Source organism: Camelina sativa, chromosome 1 (assembly GCF_000633955.1).
Source record: "Camelina sativa cultivar DH55 chromosome 1, Cs, whole genome shotgun sequence".
NCBI classification, from domain to species: Eukaryota; Viridiplantae; Streptophyta; class Magnoliopsida; order Brassicales; family Brassicaceae; genus Camelina; species Camelina sativa.
In genome coordinates, this window is record NC_025685.1 from 18,172,268 (window position 1) to 18,196,104 (window position 23,837).

Here is a 23,837-nt window from a genome sequence, read left to right on the forward strand (position 1 = left end):
TCTTTGGTGCATTTTGGATGCTTCATGGATCATCATTACCATATCAGAGTTGTGATGTGTTAACCTTGCCATTACTATTTCATATCATATTAAAAATACATGGCCAAATTACTTACCAGACTTGTCCTCGGTCTTCCTTTCTTGCTTGTAGGAGCTAATTACACAACTTGGTTTTTGCAAGTTCTCTTATTGTAACCCATTTGCTTACAATTGCTACAGGTCACAAATTTACCTTCAATGGTGAGCTTTGTTGGATTACTTTATGATTCACCTGGCTCTTTTATCTTATCAAACTTCTTTGGACGCCCTCGTTTTTTCCTTTTATCAAGGACTTCAATTGGAACTTTGCCTGTTCTCCTCCACAGTCTTTCCCCATTTACAGAATCTCTGTTGTCCTTGTAAGTAGCTTGCCAAACGGTAGCGAACCCTAATCGCGTTTTTTTTGGGTTCGCGATTTTTACTGGATGGTGACAATGAAGAGAATGATGTTCTAGAGACTTGTTAATTAAGTTCTTCTTCTGTTGGGTTGCTAAAACTAGAATGATATTGTTTAGAATTGAAGTTTAGGTTGAGTGTTATTTGGTTCTTGTTTTGTGAATTTTGTTGGTTATTTATTGGTTTAATGTTATTGGTGTTGTTTTCGCTGGTCTGCTGTTGATTGTTGGTTATTTAATTCGGTAGGCTGATTAGCAAGTATGAGATTGTTCATTGATGAATTAAAAAAAAAATGAGCGGGGTTGTTTTAATCTGTTCCCAAAAGATTTAAACCTAAGAGATCACGATTTCTAACAATTTCTCAAAACTCACAAAAAGAACATTATGGTCATGGTGGACCTTCCAGTTTTTGATCATTACCAAATTGAAGTCTCCAGTGACTAACCATGATCCATTGCGATAACTTGCATTTATTTCTAATATTTCTCAAAGATCATTTCGATAACTAGGGTTGGGATAGCCATACAATAACAAAAAATTCCATTGAATTTGACATAACAATCTACATGGTTTGCTGACTTAACCATGGCTAGTATAAGGGAGGTTCACAATTGGAGGGAAAACCATTTTGTGTCATGCTGTTTAATTATGAACTGTCTTACCATTACTCTCTCTCTCTCTTTGTGAAATTATTTAGACTTATCAAAGTACAATAAGATTAGTTATTGAGCATACAAGAAATCAAATCACCAGTTTACATAAAGATAATTTCTATCATTTCTTACAACAACACTGAAATTTTGGTGCTAAACCAACACACCCTCCATCCGAGTACCCTTTTAACGTTGTACACTCAAACTTGCAGTCAGTGTCTGTATAATGCGGTAAACATGGTTTAATGCAATAATCATATCCAAATCCATTGACAGCTGCATAAAACAACCAAGTTAATGAAAAAGAAAAATAATTCACACAGATACATATAAATTGGGTTTACTAATTTGTTTTTTAAAATAACATATTCAGAAATGCTTTTTAAAATGATCTAAGGTAGAGGAGAAATAACAACATACATGATGAGGCTAAAGCGTTGGAGTTTGATACCGATGTTGCTAATACTACAAGAACAACGATAAGAAAAGTTTTTGTCATATTTATTATTTTATCTCTAATTGTTTTTTTTTGTAAAATTATGTCTCTCCAATGCTTTATTTATAGTGACTATTATTGTGGATGGTTTTGAGAAAAGTATAGAATTTGACTGACACTTGTAAAGAGATAAGATTCTTATTAAATGCTGCAATGCTTTATTTATATTGACTCTTATTGTCGATGGTTTTGAGAAAAGTATAGAATTTGACTCACACTTGTAAAGAGATAAGATTCTCATTAAATACTGCAATGCTTTATTTATAGTGACTCTTATTGTTGAAGGTTTTGAGAAAAGTATAGAATTTGAATGAAACTTGTAAAAAGATAAGATTCTTATTAAATACTGCAATGCTTTATTTATATTGACTCTTACTGTCGATGGTTTTGAGAAAAGTATAGAATGTGACTAGCACTTGTATAGAAATAAGATTCTCATTAAATAGTCAGAAATTTAACAATAACTATTATTGAATATATTATATTCAATGCAATAACTTTATACATTGTCATTAATGTTAAAAAGTTGAAAACATAATTAAATAGCAAATCCTTCCTATTATTAAATCTTACTAAAGGTAATTAATTACAATCAAATCTCATTATAAAGTACATAATAAAATCAAATCAAATCATTAAGGATGTTTGAGTCATTAATTATTGTACGTTGGATAGTTAATATATATTTCGGGTTATGAATCAAACCAGAAATTCGTTTTTTTCTTCTTTTTCTAAACTGTCTAACGTACAATTATTAAAAGTCACTTCTCATAATCAAATCAGCATTATATAACCAATATTAATCAAATTAAACTTATCTCACACAGTTTCCTTCCAAAAAAGTAAAAATCATAAGCAATCAAGATCATAACACAATATTGATATAAGTAAATCTAGATACACATATTGCATCAGCTCTAACTCTGAAGCGAGATCTGCACAACTCTAGAAATGAAGGGCAAGGATCCATGTGAGAACATACTCGATCTTGAAGCTCCCAAACAATTTATTTGGGTCATAGAATTGCAAAAAGTTGTGAAATGAAAAACCTTTTAACTCTATATGATTCAGATGTTTGGGATGATGTCATAGAGATCCCTGATTTGGAAGATCATATTCGTTACGATGCAGTAACCAAGATCCATACATTGAAAATGAAAGATGTATTTGTGAGCATGTCTGTCAAAGACCGCTTGGGTTGGATTCTTCGTACCACTTAGCGTATTATTTTCTTATTTTATGTTGAATCGAATAAAACAATAGGTAAGTTCAGAATAATTGTTCTAGTAGTAGTTTTCTTTTATTTAAAATCAGAATAAAAAATCAGAATAATAAGTGCTTAGTTTTGAAGTTTAAATAATCATAATAACAATAACATGTGTCTTTGTTACCTCTCGATCGCATAACTTTCTTCGTAGAGAATGTCGATCGGACGAAGGTGTATTCCCTAATGAAGATACTGCAGTTAATAATGGAAACAATTTGGTCAATATCGATGAAATTGTTAGAGAAGAAACTTTCGAGACACAAGAGCAAGATAGAGAAAATGCAAATAGTTGGAGACAATCTATGGCCGAAGACATGTGGAAAGATGCTACAATTTAGAAGTTCATTGATAGATAGGTTTTATTTTTCAAGTTTTGCATTTAATAAAGGATGAAGGAGCGAATTGGGTTTTCTTATTTGTTGTTTAAAACTAGTCTACTCTTTTATTATACTAGGTTTTGAACCCACGCGTAGTGTGGGTATATTTAATATATTTTGATGAAAACTATATATGATTGATGACGGTAGTAAAATATTATCTTATAAAAAATATAAATTATTATTAAGAAAAAAATTAAATTTCAGATACACAATTTTTTGAAATATAAAAATCAGTTGCGTTATAAAATCAAATCTGAAATCATGAATTTAACTCGACATCCAGGCGAGGCGAATTAAACTGATGACCTCACATATCCTAAACAAATTTTTTGACCACCAGAAAGACAAAACAATTTTATCATCATGAATTTAACTCGTTTTCATATTTAATTGATCGCTACCACCTATGCTTTCGTGTTTTTTATACAATGTTTTCTTATTCTTCATATTCTTTCTTGTCATTTCTATTGTCAAATTTTGTGGTAATCGTCATCATTACTTTTACCGTCTGGTTCTTCGCTATAATCTTTTTCTTCTTCATCCTCATCAACTTCTTCACTTTCTTCCACTAAAAAAACCTTTTTTTAGACTACTACACAATTTGTTAATCCATCAAACTCCAAGAACAAAATCATTTCTTTTCTCATAAAAATAAAAAATAAGATAAAAAATAAAAAATTAATGAAAAAATATCAACTTATCTATAAAATCATACACAAAAAATATGTTTTACAACTCATAAGAAACAAAAAGCACAAACGTAGATAAATAAGATAATTTATGTTTTACATAAATATTTATAATATTTTAAACTTTTAAAAGGTTTCGAAATATAAATTTTGAACCTTTTAAAAAGTTTCAATATTTATAATATTTTAAACTTTTAAAATTTAAAAATTATAATATTTAAAAACTTTTTAAAAGCTAAGAACTTTTAAAAGTTTCAATATTTATAATATTAAAACTTTTAAAATTTTTAAATATTATAATTTATTTTTTTGAAACTTTTTAAAGTTTTAATTTGATCAAATAAAAAACCGGATCAAACCGAATATACTTTTAAACTTGGACGTCTGATAAATCAAGCTTTCCTGCTCATTTGTTGTTGGAAGCATATTAATTTTATTTATACTGGTTCTGAACCATTGTCTAAAAATTTTCTAGCCGATGTGGGATATTGTGCATAGTTCTTTTATTTCCATAAATTTAAAATTTTCCTTTTTCTAAAAAATTCTGAAAATTTAAAAAATGTTAATGAATGACATGTCAAATCCTGATTGGTTGTTTAAAATAATTCTTAATATAAAAAATTCTGGAGATTTTAAAAAATGTTAATTAGTGAAGTGTCTAATCACAATTGGAGGTTTAAAATCCTATGTGTACGCCTTTAGAAGCTTATAGCTCCTACTTTTTATTAGTATAGATTTTGTAACTAATTTTCTATGTTAAATGGAAACTAGAAGAATTTATCCATTTTCAAGTCTATTAAAATTCTACTCAAACCTAATATAATGATACAAATTAAAGTCATTAGAATCACAAAGAAAGATTTGGAAATCTTTTAGAGTACAAAAAATTAATGAATTATGTCATTAATTCTTTTCTAATAAATTCTTTCACATTCTCGCCTAAGAATTACTAACTATTGCCACACAATAGTCTTTTTTTATTTTTCCTCTTCTCCCATTTTCTCGTCGATTCCATCTCCTCTTCCTCTCAGTTCCGCCTATGTCTCCTCTTCCTCCTCAAACTCCTTTTCATCTTCTCTCGCTGATTTAGTCTCTCCTCCTTAGATTCACCTCTTTCTTCTCAGATCCACCTCTTTCTTCTCAGTCTGCATCATTTTTCTCTCTGGTCACTGATTTGCATCCTCTTGCTCACTAGGTGAGATAAACGCAGAATCGTTTCATCTAAAGATGGTCCACGGCGGAGGATCAGCAAGAAGAGACAAATTAGTGAGTGTGGCGGCGCTAGGGTTTACTTTTTGTACCAGGTTGTCTATTTTTTTATTAGTTATACCATTTGTATTAGTTGTTCAGTTATATCAGTTTCTAGTTTTCATATTATCTCTCAGTTATACCAGTTGTACCGATTAACATATGTCTCAGTTATACCATTTTGTACTAGTTGTCCTCTAATCTCTCAGTCATACCAGTTGTACCATTTGTTATAAATATCCCAGTAATACTATTTGTACCAACTGTTCAATTCTCTCTCACTTGTACCAGTTCGCTTGAAACTTCATTAAAGGTAATTTCAGGATATTACATTTTACAATGGCACTAATATTACAAAGTAGTATGCAGATTAATTCTCATAAGTGGCATTCTAGCCATGCGCTCAGTTTAAGTGTAAGTTCAATGATGCATACAGGATACTCATGGATTTGTCCAATGTCTTCTTTTTCAATTGTCTCTAGCATGGGTTGTTGAGTGTTGTCTTTTTCAATGTCTTATGCTTGCTTATATGCAACATAAATTTGATCCATTTCTATTAGTAAAGTTAAATAATAATAAAAAATTCTGAAATTTTGAAATCTCTCTCGGTAGGTATGTTGTGGTGGGTGAAAAAACATGTCCCAGCCCGAACCCAAAAAAACCATTCAGAAAAAACCCAAATTCAAAAAACCTGAATTGGTTCTAAGTCTTGTGGGTAAACTCGAACGAGTTTAAGTATTGTGGGTAAACTCGAACGAGTTTAAGTATTGTGGATAAACCCTGGGTACCCGAATTTTTTTGTCTTATGTGATGTATCTTGTATTTTACATTATGTATTTTTGTGTCTATAGTTTTTTTCTACCAAAAACAAATGTGATTTCTATTATGTATTTTGTGTATTTATTATATTTGTGACAATTTTCAAAAATTTATAATCTCTAACTAAAAAACGCAAAAACAAAAGTTCTTCAAAAATTGACAAATAAAAATTCACAATTCAAAACCCTAAAAACGAAATTAAAACTTGATTCAACCCAAAATCAAAAACTGTAATTTAAAACCAACCCAAAATGAAAAATCAAAGAGGAGTCGTACATGCTTCCTCGACGAGAGGTGTTAACAAAGAGAGGGTCACGAGAAATCCACAAACATACTACCCAATTCATCAATTGAAAGAACCACCCACCGCAAATCACCCAAGAAGCTCCGTCCGAAAATTAAAAACAATGAAGAACACAATTGATTTGATGTTGGAATCAAGTGAAAGCAGTTAGACTAGGGTTAATGTGAAAAAGTGTTGTTTTAAGAAAAAGGTTTAAGAAAAAAAACCGGGTGGGTACCCATGTAAGACTATAATGTTTCAAGTACCCACCCATTTTTTACTCACTTTTTTTTATTATTGAAAAACAAGTCCCAAAACTCTACATTATTTATGGGTTTTGGGTACACATCGGGTATTAACCCACTTTTAACATCCTTATCCCTCAGACATAATTTCCGAAACTCGAAGGGGGTGTATTCAATCTAATGTTCCAAGTGATTTGAATTTTCATGAGAATTTAAATGATTTTGGTGATTTGAGGGAAGTTGATATGATTTATTGTAAAATTGTTTCAAATCCCACCTAAAATCATTAGATTTAGATTTTTGTATAGCAGTTTTGTCCTGTTTCCACCATATCTGTGTAGGATCCCAATGAATCCATCCAGAATTTTGGAGTCTCTCTCGGTGAATTTGATTTTCGTCACCTCCTTCTCATCGTTTTGATGAGGGAGAGATCATTGTTTTCCAAGTCTCCCTTCTCAAGCCTTTTACAAGGTCCTCCTTCTGTCCATTCATATCTCGTGAAGTTCAGCGTGCTCCTAATGAAGCTATCGGCTTTGATCGGAAGTCTCTCCCTCATCCAGCCCCGTCACTATTCTCCTCTATCCAGCCTAGGTCAGAGTGTCGTTATGGAGAAACAATGGGAGTTCCCTTAATGTGCTCGGCCCATCAGTTGGTCTATTTGGGTTTTTCGGCTCTTTTCTAAGTTCATGGGCTCTAAAGACATATGGCCTAGGTGGAATTCTTATTGGATGTGTCCTTCTTCTTACTCCGTTCATCTCCCACAAGATCTCACCTTCTGTTCCGGCTTCTTTGTAAAGCATGGTGTCACCGAATACTTCTCTGACATCTCCCCCGGATACTCCTCCGGCCTCTCCCGCAGATACTTCTCTGTTTGCCTAGTTTTTGTTCGATCAAAAACCACCTTTGTTTGTTTGGTTTTTCCCCTTTTTTGGCGAACGTTGTCTGCCGGATACTTCTCCGACATCCTCCTTTCGGCGTTGGAAGCAGACCCAAGTTGCTTCCAGTCTAGAACCACATATGTTAGTTCGTCTCTTGGTTTAACGTCACCGTATTATTATATATTGGTGACTATCTTCTTACCATATATTGGTTATTTGTCAAATGCTTTTTCTATCTTGAGCTTGCTTGTGATAGTGTGGTTTGGCATTTCTCCTCGTACCCAATCAAGTTTTGTCAAGCTTGTGTCTCTATGTTTAAGTATGCCTGCTCATGTGTTTATCTTTCAAGCTTGCTAGTCGGGTGTTGTCCGATTATGCTCATGTCTCCTTGTATCTTTTTGGTATGAATGAAAATCCGTGGTGCACAAAAACAAAACATGATCCATTTATAAAAATGTTCTCGACTTTGCTTCATAAATAGTATCTAATATGTGATATAAAATGGTGGTGTAAACTCAGATGGTGAACATGAAATCCAAAGAACCATGCTGATTCCTCTTCATTTAAAGACATTCTCTTTAAGTAAGTCTTTTGCTTGTTACAAAATTACTGGAATTTGGAAAAAAGTCTTATAATACTTAGGTACAAGACCTTAGGCTCATATATTGTATTGGTGAGTCCAAGTCTAGTCTCCATTCGATTTTATTCACTAGTATGAGGCTATGAGCAACTTCAAATAAATTTTTTCGCTCACAAGATGTCATTGTGTGCTTCATTTTCAGGTGACAACCAATGACAAATAAGAGAGCCAAAGTTCTGGGGAGAAGGCAGAAGTGAGAATTGCTTGAAATGATACAACAACGTAAGTTTTTGGAGGGAGAGAAAGAGCAATGGAGTTCTTCATTTAATCCATGTGAATTGCGGTACTTGTGATGTTTGTTTGAGACTTTTAACAAATGGCATAGAATGATCAACTTCTTAATAAAACTACAATTATGCATTTTTTTTGAATGATATATGGAAAGGAGTATGCTTATAAAAAGTTGGTTTTATAACATATAATTAATTGGAGTATTCGATTATATATTTAAATAATATTCCAATTCATCAATGTATAATGTAGCACATAAAATTGGTACAAAACAATATAATATAACAAAATTAAAAAAAAAATCAAAGCATTTGATTAGTGATACAATATGAAGACATATAATAGCATGTGAAAAAAATTTATTGTATGGTGTGTCTCCATCAAGACATAGATACCATTTGATAAATCGCTATTAATGACATATAATAGCATTTCTCTAGAGTTAACAAAACCAGTGTTCAAGAAAGCGGTCTAGGCAGCGGTCTAGGCGCCGCCTAGGCGCTACGCGCTCAGCAGACGCCTAGATGACCGCCTAACCCGCTTAAAATTACATACATTTTATTTTAATATTTATTTTTGATTTTTAAATTACATATAATTAAATTATTATGTTTTATATCTATATGCGTAATTATAAACATCTATATGTTGTTAATATAATTTAAATAAATGTATTTTTCTTACCGTTGTTTATAAATTTTTTATTTTTATAACATATATTTTAATATAATTATATATATATATAATGTTTTATGTTGTAAACGCCTAAACCGCCTAAAAACCGTCTAGGCCCCGACTAAGCATTCTAGGCGCTAGGCGTTGGGTCACCGCCCAGATACCGCCTAGCGCTTTCTTGAACACTGAACAAAACCCATAGTTTTTGTAGTGGTAGTAGTGCTATAATTACATCTTATAATATATTGTAACGTCCCGACCGCCACCTACCTCTTAGTGGCCCATGTCCAAATCTCAGTTCATGAGTCCACTTTCCTTAATGGGTCTCACGTTCTATCACTAGGCCCGTGAGCCCGTCCATATATGACGGCCGAGTTGTTACGTCGGAAGGTTTTATAGACTTGTTACCGTCCATACAAATCACCAAATGATTTTTTTCCGTGTTTTGTCCTCACTCGCATAGTTTCGACAATCACTTCCCGAAAGGTCACCCATCCTGAAACTACTCCAGATCAAGCACACTTAACTCTGAAGTTCTCTCAATTCTCTTGACTGAAAATACAAGTATATTTTGGTGACATTGATGGCCTAATCAATTTTTTTAAACCTCTCTGCATATCCCTAAAACCGGAGTGTCACATATATATATTAATCAAAAATGATTATATTTATTAGTATGATCCAATTATACTATCTATGTATGTTGAGGACTTAGGTGGAATCATTTGACCAACGTTGTTGTTATACAAAAAGGGCAACAATGACTTTAAAATCCCGTACATGGTACATTATCGATTACTGATTTTCTAACTATCGTTATTTGGTTCTATTACTTGTATCTAGGCATGACCAAAATTAAACCGTAACCGTATTTCGGACCGTATTCGAACCGTAACAAGACCGTAACCGTATAAAATGGTTTAAAACCGTAACCGTTAACCGTAAATATATGGTTAAATTATATTACCTATAACCGTTAATTAACCGTAACCATATCAAAACCGTTGGTTAACCGCATAGTTAAACCACAATTTGTTAACTGTAACCGTTTCAAAAACATAATAAAATATATGAATCATATGATATGAAGAAATATGAGTACACTAAAAGAACATATTAATTATAAATAAATAATATCAATTATATTATATCATCAAATAATATCAACCGTATCATATTATCAAATAACCGTAACCGTATATAACCTTAACTGCTTCAACCGGAACCATATTTAACCTTAACCGTTTAACCGTGTATTAATGGTTATGGTTAAGGTTAAAAAAAATTCCTAACCGTAATCGGTGATTAATTAACCGTAACAGTGAAAACCGTAACCGTGGTCATGCCTAATTTTATCCTTCTCGATTTCCAGAAACGTTTTTCTTTTTGTAAGATAATAGGTTTTAACCTGTGGTACACCACGAGTATATTATTTTGTTGATATGATACTATAATAGTTTAGTGTTGCTTGTAGTCGATGGTGAATTGCATATATATATATATATATTGTTAACGGTTGTAGATTGTAACATCCGCGAACCGGAAGTCCGGTTTGGGATGAGCATCGATCGATGCTGGAGGAGCATCGGTCGATGCTGACTTATTTTCCTGCGTTTTGACTTAAGTTAAAACGCTGCGTTTTGGTAATTTAGGGAAAAGGAAACCCTTATGTCGTTCTTTTTGTCTCCTTATGCGACTTTAGCCGTTTTTGAGAGAAAAGAGAAGAGAGAAAAGAGTTCTTGGTTTTTTTGAGTGTTCTTGGTGATTTATTGGAGTTGGAAGTTGTTTCTGTAGAGATCTGTAGCTGGGATCGTTGTAGGAGCTTCCTAGGAGCGTTTTCTTCCTGTGTTTGGGTCAGATTTCTTCTGTGACAAAGGTAAGTGCATGACCATGGCTTATCTAAGCTGGAGATTCTCTGATCTGCTTGTTTTTGTGTTGTTAGGATTGTTAGTATGTCGTGTGAGGCTTTGGGAAACTTTCTTGTGGCTTGGGATCGATTCTTGTGGTTGCAGGAATGGAGATCCGGCGAGAAGCTTCGGGGGAAACGATATTCGACATGAGCACCGATCGATGCTCTATGAGCGTCGGTCGATGCTAGTGCGAGGACGGTGCGGTTGACCTAGAGCATCGGTCGATGCGAATAGGGTTTCCGCGTGAAGTCGAGCAGGTGTCGATCGATGCTTACCCTGTGTCGGTCGATGTTGTTTCCTGAGGGTGTCGATCGATGCATACCCTGTGTCGGTCGATGCTGGTTTGTTTTGTTGATTGTTGTTTGATGGTTGGAGTATCTCTATTGCTTGTGTGTATAGTCCAGTAGATGGAAGGATTGCCTTACTGAGTGTTTATAAAATACTCATGCATTGCAATTTGTGTTTGTGATGCAGGTAAAGGCAAAGTGTGATCGTGGAATCAAGGCAATAAAGAGGAAGATGTTCTAGGGACTCGATTGGATGTTGTATGGCGTTGCTAGGTTGCTAGAGTTGGGTCTTTAGAACTTGCTAGGTTGCCGGTTCCTTGGTTTCCTGTTGTTTGACATTGAAATGGTTAGGATTGGATATTGGTTATTCTTTATTGGATTATTATTGGTTATTTAATTGGTATTGTTAATCCGCTGTTGTTTGTGATTGTGGTTAGGTGGCTAGTGGGTATGGGACCACTAGTCATAGTTATTTATTATTATTATTATATTATTATTATTTATTATAAAAAAAACGGGTCAGGTCGTTTCATAGATAGGTTTCGTATAAACTCTTGATTCGCAAGTTGAGAATATACATTTTATGATTTGGTTAGTTATGATTTAGGAATGAATGATATAGCATATTTTTATTTTGATTCTCAATTGATATTATTGGATTAATAGTGTATACTTAAAGCTAATAAGAACTTAGCAACTATGTAATCTTTTATTAAACGCAAATTAGATATTTCCGAAGATGTATTCATCTTGAATTAGTTGCTATATTATAATGATGTGATTACAAAGTTTGTGTTATCAATTTTTTTGTCAAACTCAGCCCTAAAAATTCGGCATGTAAATTAGATCTTTCCTAAGATACAATGGTCATTAATTGACATTAATTGGATGTAAATAAGTACGTTATGGATTAAAAACCGGCCCAGAATAGTCGATAATCTTAAGGAGGATCCGGATAATTGAATCGGTTATAATTTTAGTTAAAAATCTAACATGAAGTTGGCAAAAAGCCAAAAAGTGACGACACTCTATTGTACTTTAAAAATGTATTTTGAGCTCTATATGTGGATATACTTGTTTGATTATAAATATCCTAAAAAAAATTTAAAATATATATCCGTTTATAAATATTTAAATCATATCATATGTTGAAAAAAATCTAAAATTTTATTAACTTTATGTATTAAATAGTAATTAAAATAATTAAATATAAGATTAAATAAAAGTGCAAGAAGAATTATATTTTAGTCTAACATATTGATTTAAATTAGGTAAATAGTTTTTAGGAAATTAATATTATTAAATAAGAAAATGATTGTTTTTATTGTAAGGATTGTAGAGAATTTAGTTGAGACTTGTTTAGATACAAATATAAGGGAGGATGACAATGTTAATAGATTGAGTGGCGATCTGTGTAAATACTTGGATAATTTCGGACAGGTTCAAACACATTATATATGATATGACGGTAATGAAATATTATCTTGTAGAAAATATTAAGTTACTATTAAGGAAAAAAATAAATTTTAGATACATAATTTTAAAAATACAAAAAAAACAATTGTGTTTTAAAATCAAATCTAATAAAAAAACATGAATTTAACTCGACGTCCAGGCGAGGCGGTTCAAACTGGTGATCTCACATATCCTAAACCATTTCTTTGGCCACCACAAAAACGAAACAATTTTATAATCATGAATTCATCTCATTTTTCATATTTAATTGATCGCTATCACCTATGTTTTCGTATTTTTTATTCACTGTTTTCTTATTCTTCATATTCTTTCTTGTCAGTTTTATTGTCAAATTTTATGGTAGTTGTCATCTTTACTTTTATCGTCTGGTTTTTTGTTATACTCTTTTTCTTCTTCTTCCTCCTCAACTTCTTCACATTTTTCCACTAAAAACCTTTTTTTGAGACTACCACACAACTTGTTAACCCATCAAACTCCAAGAACAAAATCATTTCAATTCTCATAAAAATAAAAAATAAGAGAAATATCAACTCATCTATATAATCTTACACAAAAATATGTTTTACAGCTCATAAGAAATAAAAAAACACAAACATAGATAAATAAGATAATTTATGTTTTACATCAATATTTCTAATATTTTAAACTTTTAAAAGGTTTCGAAATATAAAATTTGAACCTTTTAAAAAGTTTCAATATTTATAATATTTAAACTTTTAAAAATTTTAAATATTATAATATATCTTTTTGAAACTTTTGAAAGTTTTAATTTGATCAAATAAAAAACTGGATCAAACCGAATAAAACTTTTAAAATTGGATGCCTGCTAAATCACGCTTTCCTGCTCATTCATTGTTGGAAGCATATTAATCTTATTTATACTGGTTCGGAACCATTGTCTAAAATTTTTTTAGCCGATGTGGGATATTGTGCATAGTTTTTTTATTTCCATAAATTTAAAATTTTCCTTTTTCTAAAAAATTCTGGAAATTTTAAAAATGTTAATGAATGACATGTCAAATCCTGATTGGTTGTTTAAAATAATTCTTAATATTCCAAGTTTACACCATTGTCTAAAATTTTTTAGCCGATGTGGGATATTGTGCATAGTTCTTTATTTCCATAAATTTCAAATTTTCTTTTTTCTAAAAAATTCTGGAAATTTTAAAAATGTTAATGAATGACATGTCAAATCCTGATTGGTTGTTTAAAATAATTCTTAATATTCCAAGTTCACTCCCTTCATTTTCTTCAAACCTACATTCGCATCATCGACCTTTACACCAAGATCAAGCATCCTCCCCACATCCTCATCAGTACCATTGTTCACTTGTTGTCTTCAAATGTTAGTGTAGCCGCGTTCACACCAAATCCTTCAGCAGAATTCTCCCCAGGTTTAACACAGACCTTCTTCGAAGAAGATGCTTGATCTTCTCCCTCAACATTAGGAGCATAAACACACTTTGATGATGGTGTACTGGACTCATTAGTTTCTTGACTATAAGTCAATGCAAGTGGAACCACTAATAACCAACAGAAAGTAACACAAAAGATCTATTAATATTATTGCAAAATCAAATCCATAATTATAGTAATTGATATTCTCTAGATTAATACCTGGTCACCAGAGATAATGGAAGCAGGGTTAACAATGTCAGCTGATTTTTCAATGTTTTCTTCTTCTAGTAGTCCATCCTTAGAGAGCAACTTTGTAACCCTATAGGAATCCTTTCCTTCCCAAATGTTCTCTTGCTCCACACATACTAAGAAGACAAATGTCTTGCCAACCAAGTTTTTGATTGGTTCTGGCAAAGCTTCAGGATCCGAAATCAGTTTTTAGGTTTCCAAAAGTTAGAAAGTGTTAGTAAATGTTATATTTGTTAAAATGATTGAAAAATATAGAGCTTACTTCATCCAATGACCCCCTAAGAATAGAAGGTGCAAATTCTCCAATGATTTCAGTAGCAATGCTATCAAACAAAAGAAACTTAGTTTCTCTAGTATTGTCCATGACCTTCACATAAATCATGTATCTGTAACAAAAATTTCAGCATATTAATATTATGTAGTGATTGAGTAATGAACAAATTCCATCTTTTCGATTGTAATTCACCTAGCAATGACGTTGGACACCACGGTCTTGCATGTGTCACACCAAAACTTTGGCTTCTTGGCAATGCTATTGACACCATTGTCTGCGGCTGCATGAATATGGTTTACCTTTTTGTTGCAGTTCCGACAACTAAAGTAATACCATGCCCAGTCAGTGTCGATTGCATAGATGGTGCACATGACTCTTATTTTGCCAATCTTCCAATAATAGAATTTTGTCAAAAAGTAACCAAACATATTTTAGTAAGTTTTATTTGTGGTACTGATAAGAGTTACAAACCTCAACAGAATCCATAAGAAGGGTAATGGTTTTCCTTGGATATTGACTACTATCACCATCTTCCTTGGAGACAATCTGGAACCGTGGGACTCTCTCACGGAATGTGAGTGAGAGACCATCAGCTGGCAGCCTGGGGATAACGACATGTAAGTAATGTATGTTGGTTGTAATTTGAGCAAATCGTTTTAATTGTAAAACATACTTTTGAGTGAAAGCATCAACTTCAGGCCAATGTGGATTAATATGAAGCTGTGAAGCTTCAAATGCATTAGAGACACTCTTTGACCCTGGAAATGATATAATCGCTAGTTAATAGTATCAAATCTAGACAATAATACCATGTTATATCTATCTTATAAGTAAATGTAGACAGTTTTTACCTTTGTAGGATCTGATTTTGGCAAACTTAAGGACGCATACGACAATGACACCATTAGCGACATTGCACGCTTGGTAAAGACGTTGAGCGTAGGAACCCCACAAGGTACACGACAATCTCTCATCACTAATAATATGAGGTGTGAAGTAATTAAGAGATTTGTATTAGACATTTTAAAAATAAGTAAAAAGGAGAAAAAAATCCTGATATCACCTCTCATCTCTCAACTCGAACTCGAGTTTGGAAGTTGACTTGTTGTTAACTTCAAGCAGCTCCATCTCACCAACGTTCACAACTTGTCCAACCACATCTATAAGTTTATTTCAGGGATTGTTTAGGACATAACGAAATAGTCATTGCTAAAAGGATATGTATATTGACTCAGTATGTGTTGTATATATTACTTACCAATCAGCATGTTGGTCTTTACATCATCTCTGTTAATCTGCTCAAACTTAACCAAGCTTAAAAAGTTGGAGTCAGATTTAGGATCACTTCTTGTAACCATAGTCCCGTTAACAAAACTCATGTTGTAAAGATGATTTGTGAGACGAAATTTTCCACTGGCATGTGTTAGAGAAAATGTCTCTATGAACCTCCATTCACCAATAGGTAGATGGTTAACATAAACCAAGTCTTTTTTGATTGATGCGTGGATTTTTCATTCCCTGAAATGATTAAAGTAGATAATAGTAAGATTCATGTGAGTAAGAAATTAAAATAATGAAAATTTATGTTTTGCTTCTTACAGTTTCGTCAGCCAAGATCAACTCCAGGGTTTCTCCTATGGTGTTTGTGTATTGACGCCACAAGTGAAGGACTTTCACTTGCACTCTCCATGCCGTCTTGTAAGGGCGGACATCTCTAAAAAAAACAAATGTTGCTGCCATTTCTCTCAATGTGTTTAGCTATGCGGATGTAAGTTTTGGTTGTGGGTGTTGTGTTTCTCTTTTGAAGTTGATATTTATACTTGAATAAATATTTGCTGAGCAAGGAGTCAAACGATACTTAGCAATAAACACGAGATTTTTCTACATGCCTATTTGAGTTGTCTGAATATTGCAGAACAATATTCAGTTTCTAAAGGAGAGATATATACAGAAATAAATGTATTTCTTGCTTACAAAGTTATATATTTGCTAAAATTTGACTTTCTTAATTTGGATTATCGGGTTTATGAACGTTATCTTCGTCATAAGTATAATTGAAAATGTAATATTTTGTTTCTCAAAGTCCTCCGATTTATTTGCCGCATTTATTATCGATTTCTTAAATGATGGTGTCATGATGTATATGGCAATAAGCGTAAATATATTTTAACTTCTAATATAGTTCCATTAATTGAGTTAAGTAGAATTGTTTATTTTAGAAAAAGCTGTAGAGGTTAATTAAGTAGAAGTATTATTTTAGGAAAATATGTAGAGGTTAATGTTGCAAATAAACAAATTAAATAAGATAAACTTTAAAGGCATAACACAAAATGTACTTGAAAAATATTAATATAGAAAATGTTATGTGTACTTTAATGAAATGTCTAATCACAATTGGAGGTTTAAAATCCTATGTAGACGTTTTATAGTTTCTACTTTTTATTAGTATAGATATTTTTTAATTAGATTATAATTTTTTTTTGTAATATAAATGTTTGGTTGAGAAAAAAAAAAAAAAATCTAGCAGATTGTTTGACCAAAGTGAGTACAGAGACATATAAGAGAAACTAGGGCAGTGACCAAAGTGAGTACAAAGGAGAAAAAAAAGGGGAACTGAAGACGAAGAAGAAGCAAAGATGAGCAATTGGAAAACCCTTCTCCTTCGCATCGGCGAAAAGGGTCCTGAGTACGGCACTTCCTCCGACTACAAAGACCATATCGTCAGTACTCTTCTCGATTCACCCTTCCCTCCTAAACCCTAATTTTAATTTTCCTGTTTACCCAACTTTTTTCTTTTTCCTGGGTAAACAAAAAAAAAATACACAGGAGACTTGTTTTGGTGTTATTAGGAGAGAAATCGAGCGTTCTGGAGACCAAGTTTTGCCTGTAAGCATACCTTCTCTTGAAACCATATATGATTATTGGGTTTCTCTCATTGATGTTGTTTTGCATCTTTTAACAGTTTCTACTTCAATGTGCTGAACAATTGCCTCACAAGATTCCTTTGTATGGGACTTTGGTAAGTCTTTCTTTATGAACCAAGTCACCCTTTCTTGAATAAAACAGTCCTTTTTAATTTCTGGGTATCTCTGGGCATGCATTTAGATGTGTTCTATGTAGTAGAGGTTTTGATTGAGTCTTTTATGATATATGTTTAACTCTGACCCTTATCAAAGAATAATTTGCTCAGAAGCAATTACCAAAAGGATTTATAACTTGGCAAAAGCTACTTTAGAATCACAAATAATAATGCAGATCCCCTTAAGGTGGATCGTTTTGTGTCTTTTATATCCTATTATGAAAATAGTACAAGTCTACTGATTTGTAGTTCTGGCGTTATTACTTGGTGATATCTAATAGAGCACACAGCCTAACATTTCTAACTTCTGAGTAATAAAGAAATCGATTCGAATGCGTATCTCTTAGTATTTTTTTAGGATGGGTAAATATATCTTATCTCTGTGTAAGTATTCATGAAGACATACTTTGGCATTTGGTTTTCCGTTCTTTAAATCAAAGCTGATCTGAGATATCCTGTTCCCTGTTATATATTCGTTGAATTTAATCTGCTACACATACTTCAAAGTTTGATGGATGTCTTTTCACATGTTTAAGATTGGTTTGTTGAACTTGGAGAATGAAGATTTTGTTCGGAGGATGGTAGAAAGTGTCCAAGTTGATTTCCAGGTGAATAATCTAATCTGTACATCAAAGGACACTTTTGTGTCTAATTGGTAAAATAAGGTTTCTCAGTTACGTTTGTTTCTAATGTGACTGCTTTTACTGGGTTGAACATGCCAGGACGCTTTAGATTCTGGCAACTGCAACAGTATCCGTATATTGCTTCGCTTTATGACTTCCCTGGTATGGTTACTAACCTTGTTTCATGGTTGCTACGTTATTTCATACGTAATTTCATGTTTTCAATACACAAAAATAGTTTGAAAAATAGAACTGTGAAGTATATAGAACTGTAATATTTCATGTTTCTAACATGTTTTATTTGGGTTCTTCAGTTGTGCAGTAAGGTTATTCAACCTGCTTCTTTGATTGTCGTGTTCGAAACATTGTTATCATCAGCTGCCACCACTGTGGATGAAGAGAAAGGAAATCCATCATGGCAGCCACAAGCTGACTTCTACGTCATATGTATCTTGTCCAGCCTTCCATGGGGAGGATCAGAACTCGCTGAGGTACTGCTCTTGGATTAAAGACATTCCAGAAAATATATTGCTAACTGTGTTTTAGAAAAGTATGATATTTACAATGAATGCTATTAGAATACTGGACAGGCGTTTCCATTTTTATGATGATCTCATCCTTGTTGGATGTGCAACCAACTTTTGTAGTCTGCTTCTGTATTTATTGCTGGAAACTATTATTTTAACTTGTCATGATTGCTGAATTTTCCTTTTGCTTGCAGCAAGTTCCTGATGAGATTGAAAGAGTGTTAGTTGGGATACAAGCTTATTTGAGCATCCGAAAGAATTCTTCCACCTCTGGATTAAACTTTTTCCACAACGGAGAATTTGAAAGTAGCCTTGTAGAGAAGGTTTGTTTATAGCGTTTACTTCTGGAAGTTGTTGTTTTTGTTTTGTGTTACCTGCCCCTTTTGTCTTAGTAGATCTCTTGGCAGATGTATAAATAAGATGCATGGGTTTTACTCTATGTGACGTTTCATTCTCTGCTTTTCTATATTTGTCTGAGATAGTTTTCTGTTGAATTTTGTATCGTGGTGTAATAATTTTCAGTTTGCCTCGTTTTTTTTCTTTCTCGATTGTTGTCTCTTTAGGATTTCGTGGAGGATCTATTGGATCGAATACAGTCTCTGGCTTCCAATGGATGGAAACTTGATAGTGGTATGCATATTTTGTAAACTTTTCATTTCTTTTTGTATCATGAAGACTGCAATCTTCTACAAACTTTTCATATCTACCTTGTTTCACCTAAAAAAATTGATTAGTTCATGTGACAAGTGATGTTAGTTGTATATTTCTATTGATGACAACTTCATGAATGTTCAATGTGCAGTACCTAGGCCTCATCTCTCATTCGAAGCCCAACTTGTTGCTGGAAAGTTTCATGAGCTACGCCCTATTAAATGTATGGAACAGCCGAGTCCACCTTCTGATCATTCGAGAGCATACAGTGGCAAGCAAAAGCATGATGCATTGACAAGATATCCCCAGAGAATTCGTAGGTTGAATATATTCCCAGCTAATAAAATGGAGGTAATATTATGGTTTGTGATGTCAATGTTCGTCTGAATAGGACATATATCAAGCCTGATAGAAGTTTATTAGACTTGCTTCGATTTCAGTAGTCAACAATTTTTGTTCTCTAACCTATTAGATTTGTAGATTGATATATGGGTTATATGATGTCTGTTTGTATTCCTTATCTTTGTCTATCCTTTCTTCTGATTCTGTAATCATTAAACTCGCAGGATGTACAACCTATTGATCGCTTTGTTGTGGAAGAGTATTTGCTGGATGTGCTCTTCTATTTAAATGGATGGTTTGTATTTTCACCAAACTTTAGTACTTTTGATGTTTTCTTCTATATTTTTTCTGCACAATGGACCTCCATGCATGCTGGTTTTGGTGTAGATTTTGTTTTTTTCCTCCCAATCATTGCAAATTGGTCATGTGCTTTCTGAATTTCTAACCTTAGTGTATTACGCTAAGTTCAAGACTTACTCTTCAAATTATATGGTCACTGATCCGGCTGGGTGACTAATTTGCTACTAATAAGGGCTATTGTTTCTGACGTTAGTATCTAGTTTAACCTTTTTAAGTCATTATTATGGTTCTAGAATTACGTACCACATACTTGTTTAATTTACATCTTAGCTTGTGCTGATTTTCTTTGTTTTTTTGTCTGGTTACAGAATTTTGTTTGCATCTTAAATTATATAGAATTCTGTTTCACTAATTAATTTATTGCAAAGCTAGTCGGAAGGAGTGCGCGTCCTACATGGCTAATCTTCCTGTTCCTTTTCGGTACGAGTATCTTATGGCAGAGACACTATTTTCTCAGGTATGTTCTGTCGTAGAAATTTTGGGATTAATCTCTCTAGTGAGTATTCACATTGTATATGAAAGCGTACCTTTTTGGCAGATGATAGCGATTAATGCCAGAAAATTTATTCTTAGAACTGTGGTTTTTTTTATTATAAAAAAAAAAGGAACTGTGGTTTTTATATATGACAATTGGATCTACTGTTTTCCAGGTACTGCTTCTACCGCAGCCACCATTCAAGACTCTTTATTATACACTCGTGATTATGGATCTTTGTAAGGTAGCAACGAAGGATTACTCTAATCATTCGATGGCTTTAACTCCGTTATGTGAACTTTATTTCTACCTGATTCCAAATATTTAACTATTTTAGGCTCTTCCGGGTGCCTTTCCTGCTGTTGTTGCTGGTGCTGTTCGTGCACTATTTGAAAAAATTTCCGACTTAGACATGGAATCCAGGACGCGCCTTATCCTATGGTTTTCTCACCACTTGTAAGTATATAATTTTAGTTTTCTCACCTCTGGATTTTTGTGATTTGGAAAAGTTGCTATATTGTCGAATATTTGTGGATGTTCCCATATATATGATAGGAGATTACCTAGCTTATCAGCTTTTATTTAGTCAAGTTCATATTTAAACACGGAATATGGAATCTCAGTCAACAGTATTTTTAATACTGATGTTCCGTTTACCTAATTCAATGGTCGTCGTTGAGCCTTGATTTGTCGATCAATTGAGAAATCAGTTATTCATCACATGAAGTTGATTACATATTTTGTCTACTCTTATGTATACTTAACAGATCCAACTTCCAATTCATCTGGCCGTGGGAAGAGTGGGCTTATGTTTTGGACCTTCCCAAATGGGCCCCTAAGCGTGTGTTTGTTCAGGAGGTTTTGCAGAGAGAAGTGCGCTTGTCTTACTGGGATAAAATTAAGCAGGTAACAGATCACCTGCCAAACATGAATTTTCTTTTTGTCATGATTTTAAATATTCTGTAAATTTTGTCCTTGACCTCTTTACGGGCTCGGTTGGTGACGCAGTATGGAAACGAGTTTAGATGGGGCATGTTCCACATTTACGATAGGTTGAAAATTCTCAATTTTGAGTTGTTCGGCCGAACTGGATTTAGTAAGGTCTTGCTGTTGCAGCATATTAGGTAGCTAGGGAGTTAGCACTGTATTGGTACTTGAGCATNCAGGTAACAGATCACCTGCCAAACATGAATTTTCTTTTTGTCATGATTTGAAATATTCTGTAAATTTTTCCCTTGACCTTTTTACGGGCTCGGGTGGTCAATGTTTCATCTTCTTTTTTCACATGGATATATCATTCTAAACTTAAGCATCAGATATCCTTTCTCAGGCTATATTGTTTCCTCTATGTGTGTCTAACAGAGCATTGAAAATGCGAGTGCCCTTGAAGAATTGCTTCCTGCAAAGGCTGGTCAGAATTTTATGTATTCCCTGGAAGAGGGTAGTAAAGAGAAAACAGAAGAACAGAAATTCTCAGCCGAATTGAGTAAGAAGGTCAAAGAAAAACAAACTGCACGTGACATGATGGTGTGGATTGACGAAATGATATATCCAGTTCATGGTTTTGAAGTCACTCTTTCAGTAGTTGTACAAACTTTACTTGACATCGGATCAAAAAGTTTCACTCATTTGGTCACTGTCCTGGAGCGATATGGCCAAGTATTTGCAAAACTTTGTCCTGATAGTGATAAACAGGTGATGCTATTATCTCAAGTGAGTACATACTGGAAGAACAATGTACAAATGACAGCGGTGGCAATTGATAGGATGATGGGTTATAGACTAGTGTCTAATCAGGCAATTGTTAGATGGGTGTTCTCTCCAGAAAATGTTGATCAATTTCATGTGTCTGATCAGCCGTGGGAGGTCAGTTGCGTTCTAACTTATCCGTTGTGACCCTCAACAGAAATATTTAATCTACTTTCTGTAGAGCATGTTTGTTTATATTCTGATTTTTGTTTCTCTCCCTGCAGATACTTCGCAATGCTCTTAACAAGACTTATAATCGTATCTCTGATTTAAGGAAAGAAATATTAAACATTACGAAAAATGTTTTGGTAGCTGAGAAAGCTTCAGCAAACGCACGAGTAGAGTTGGAGGCTGCTGAGAGCAAACTCTCCCTAGTTGAGGGTGAGCCCGTGCTTGGTGACAATCCAGCGAAGATGAAGCGTTTGAAATCAACAGTGGAGAAGACAGGAGAGGCGGAGTTATCTCTTCGGGAGTCCCTCGAGGCAAAAGAGGCCCTTCTTAACAGAGCTCTCTCTGAAACCGAGGTATTATATCTGTTTTGAGTCCTTTTTAATGCAGCAGAAGATCTTATTCCTTTGGTTTACTAGAAGCTAACTTGCATTGTGCATAGGTTCTACTGCTCCTGCTGTTCCGAAGTTTCTTAAGTGTGTTGAAGGAACGGCTCCCAGATTCAACAAAAGTGAGATCAGTGCAGGATCTAAAATCTATAGGTGCGGAAGATGACAAGTCATCGGTGATGGAGGTGGACAGTGAGAATGGAAACCCAAAGAAGAGTTGTGAAGTCGGTGAGAGAGAACAGTGGTCCATATCAACACTTGGCTGTCTCACAGCGTTTACAAGGCAATATGCGAGCGAGGTAAAAAAAAAAATACCAAGAGTTGGATGTTGTTTTAAGAAATTTAGACTGAATCTGACTTGTTTCTCCATGTCGTGTAGATATGGCCTCACATGGAGAAGTTGGAGTCGGAGGTGTTCTGTGGTGAAGATGTGCATCCTCTCTTTCTTCAAGCCATATCTTCTGCACTTCAGTTCCCTTTACAATGATCTTCCTCTTTCCATCTCAAACCTGTCTCTTTTGTTTTTGTTATGAGATTCTGACATTCAACAAGTTATTAGGAAATTTATGAGAATCGTAAAACGATAGTTTAAACAGCAGTCTCATTTCTGAGCTTGTTTCTCAGTGGCACCGGAACGAAAATTTAAAGCATTTTCATTAACTGAAACAACTTTCATGTTATGGCTTTGAAGGAGTACGGGCAATAAGACGAGTTAGAGTTTTAATCTCGGGAGCTCTCTACTACTCTCCATCAAAAATTCTCAACACTCTCTTTCAGTCTCATATACTCCTCTACTCTTAATGACATTTTCAATCCCCCAACTTATCCTTACCAAACCGATTCAAACCGAATCACCAAACCCATTTTTAATTGAATTGATTAATTAAAAATAAACAAAATTTGACAAATGAGAAAAGAAATATTCAACCAATCAAGGAATT

At 33.6% G+C, this 23,837-nt stretch overlaps 2 protein-coding genes and 1 long non-coding RNA gene across 3 annotated transcripts; 1 reads left to right on the top strand and 2 right to left on the bottom strand.

The window, feature by feature from the left end:
- On the bottom strand, positions 1,114-1,695 carry LOC104793740. The gene is made up of 2 exons (XR_769406.2): positions 1,509-1,695; positions 1,114-1,364 (listed from the first exon to the last, which is right to left on the bottom strand). It is a non-coding gene; the product is annotated as an uncharacterized LOC104793740 (long non-coding RNA).
- LOC104709433 lies at positions 13,939-14,623 on the bottom strand. The gene is made up of 3 exons (XM_019233431.1): positions 14,523-14,623; positions 14,231-14,443; positions 13,939-14,134 (listed from the first exon to the last, which is right to left on the bottom strand). The coding sequence occupies exons 1-3, from the start codon at positions 14,621-14,623 to the stop codon at positions 13,939-13,941; spliced, it is 510 nt and encodes a 169-aa protein (XP_019088976.1).
- On the top strand, positions 17,075-23,569 carry LOC104793746 (nuclear cap-binding protein subunit 1). The gene is made up of 18 exons (XM_010520162.2): positions 17,075-17,253; positions 17,360-17,419; positions 17,496-17,552; positions 18,149-18,220; positions 18,335-18,397; positions 18,550-18,726; positions 18,957-19,085; positions 19,326-19,392; positions 19,565-19,764; positions 19,980-20,050; positions 20,488-20,572; positions 20,766-20,834; positions 20,928-21,046; positions 21,358-21,496; positions 21,953-22,456; positions 22,564-22,863; positions 22,950-23,195; positions 23,276-23,569. Exons 1-18 carry the CDS (start codon positions 17,170-17,172, stop codon positions 23,381-23,383), a joined length of 2,550 nt encoding a protein of 849 aa, XP_010518464.1. The 5' UTR covers positions 17,075-17,169; the 3' UTR covers positions 23,384-23,569.

Bases quoted from the DNA above. Each gene is read 5' to 3' on its own strand.
- LOC104709433 (XM_019233431.1), bottom strand. From the start codon at position 14,623: ATGGACAATACTAGAGAAACTAAGTTTCTTTTGTTTGATAGCATTGCT. The intron at 14,444-14,522 runs AGTAAGCTCTAT...AACCTAAAAACT, and splicing joins CTTAGGGGGTCATTGGATGA to GATTTCGGATCCTGAAGCTT. The intron at 14,135-14,230 runs GGTATTAATCTA...TTGGTTATTAGT, and splicing joins TCCATTATCTCTGGTGACCA to GGTTCCACTTGCATTGACTT.
- LOC104793746 (XM_010520162.2), top strand. From the start codon at position 17,170: ATGAGCAATTGGAAAACCCTTCTCCTTCGCATCGGCGAAAAGGGTCCT. The intron at 20,835-20,927 runs GTAGCAACGAAG...TAACTATTTTAG, and splicing joins TGATTATGGATCTTTGTAAG to GCTCTTCCGGGTGCCTTTCC. The intron at 21,497-21,952 runs GTAACAGATCAC...TGTGTCTAACAG, and splicing joins ACTGGGATAAAATTAAGCAG to AGCATTGAAAATGCGAGTGC.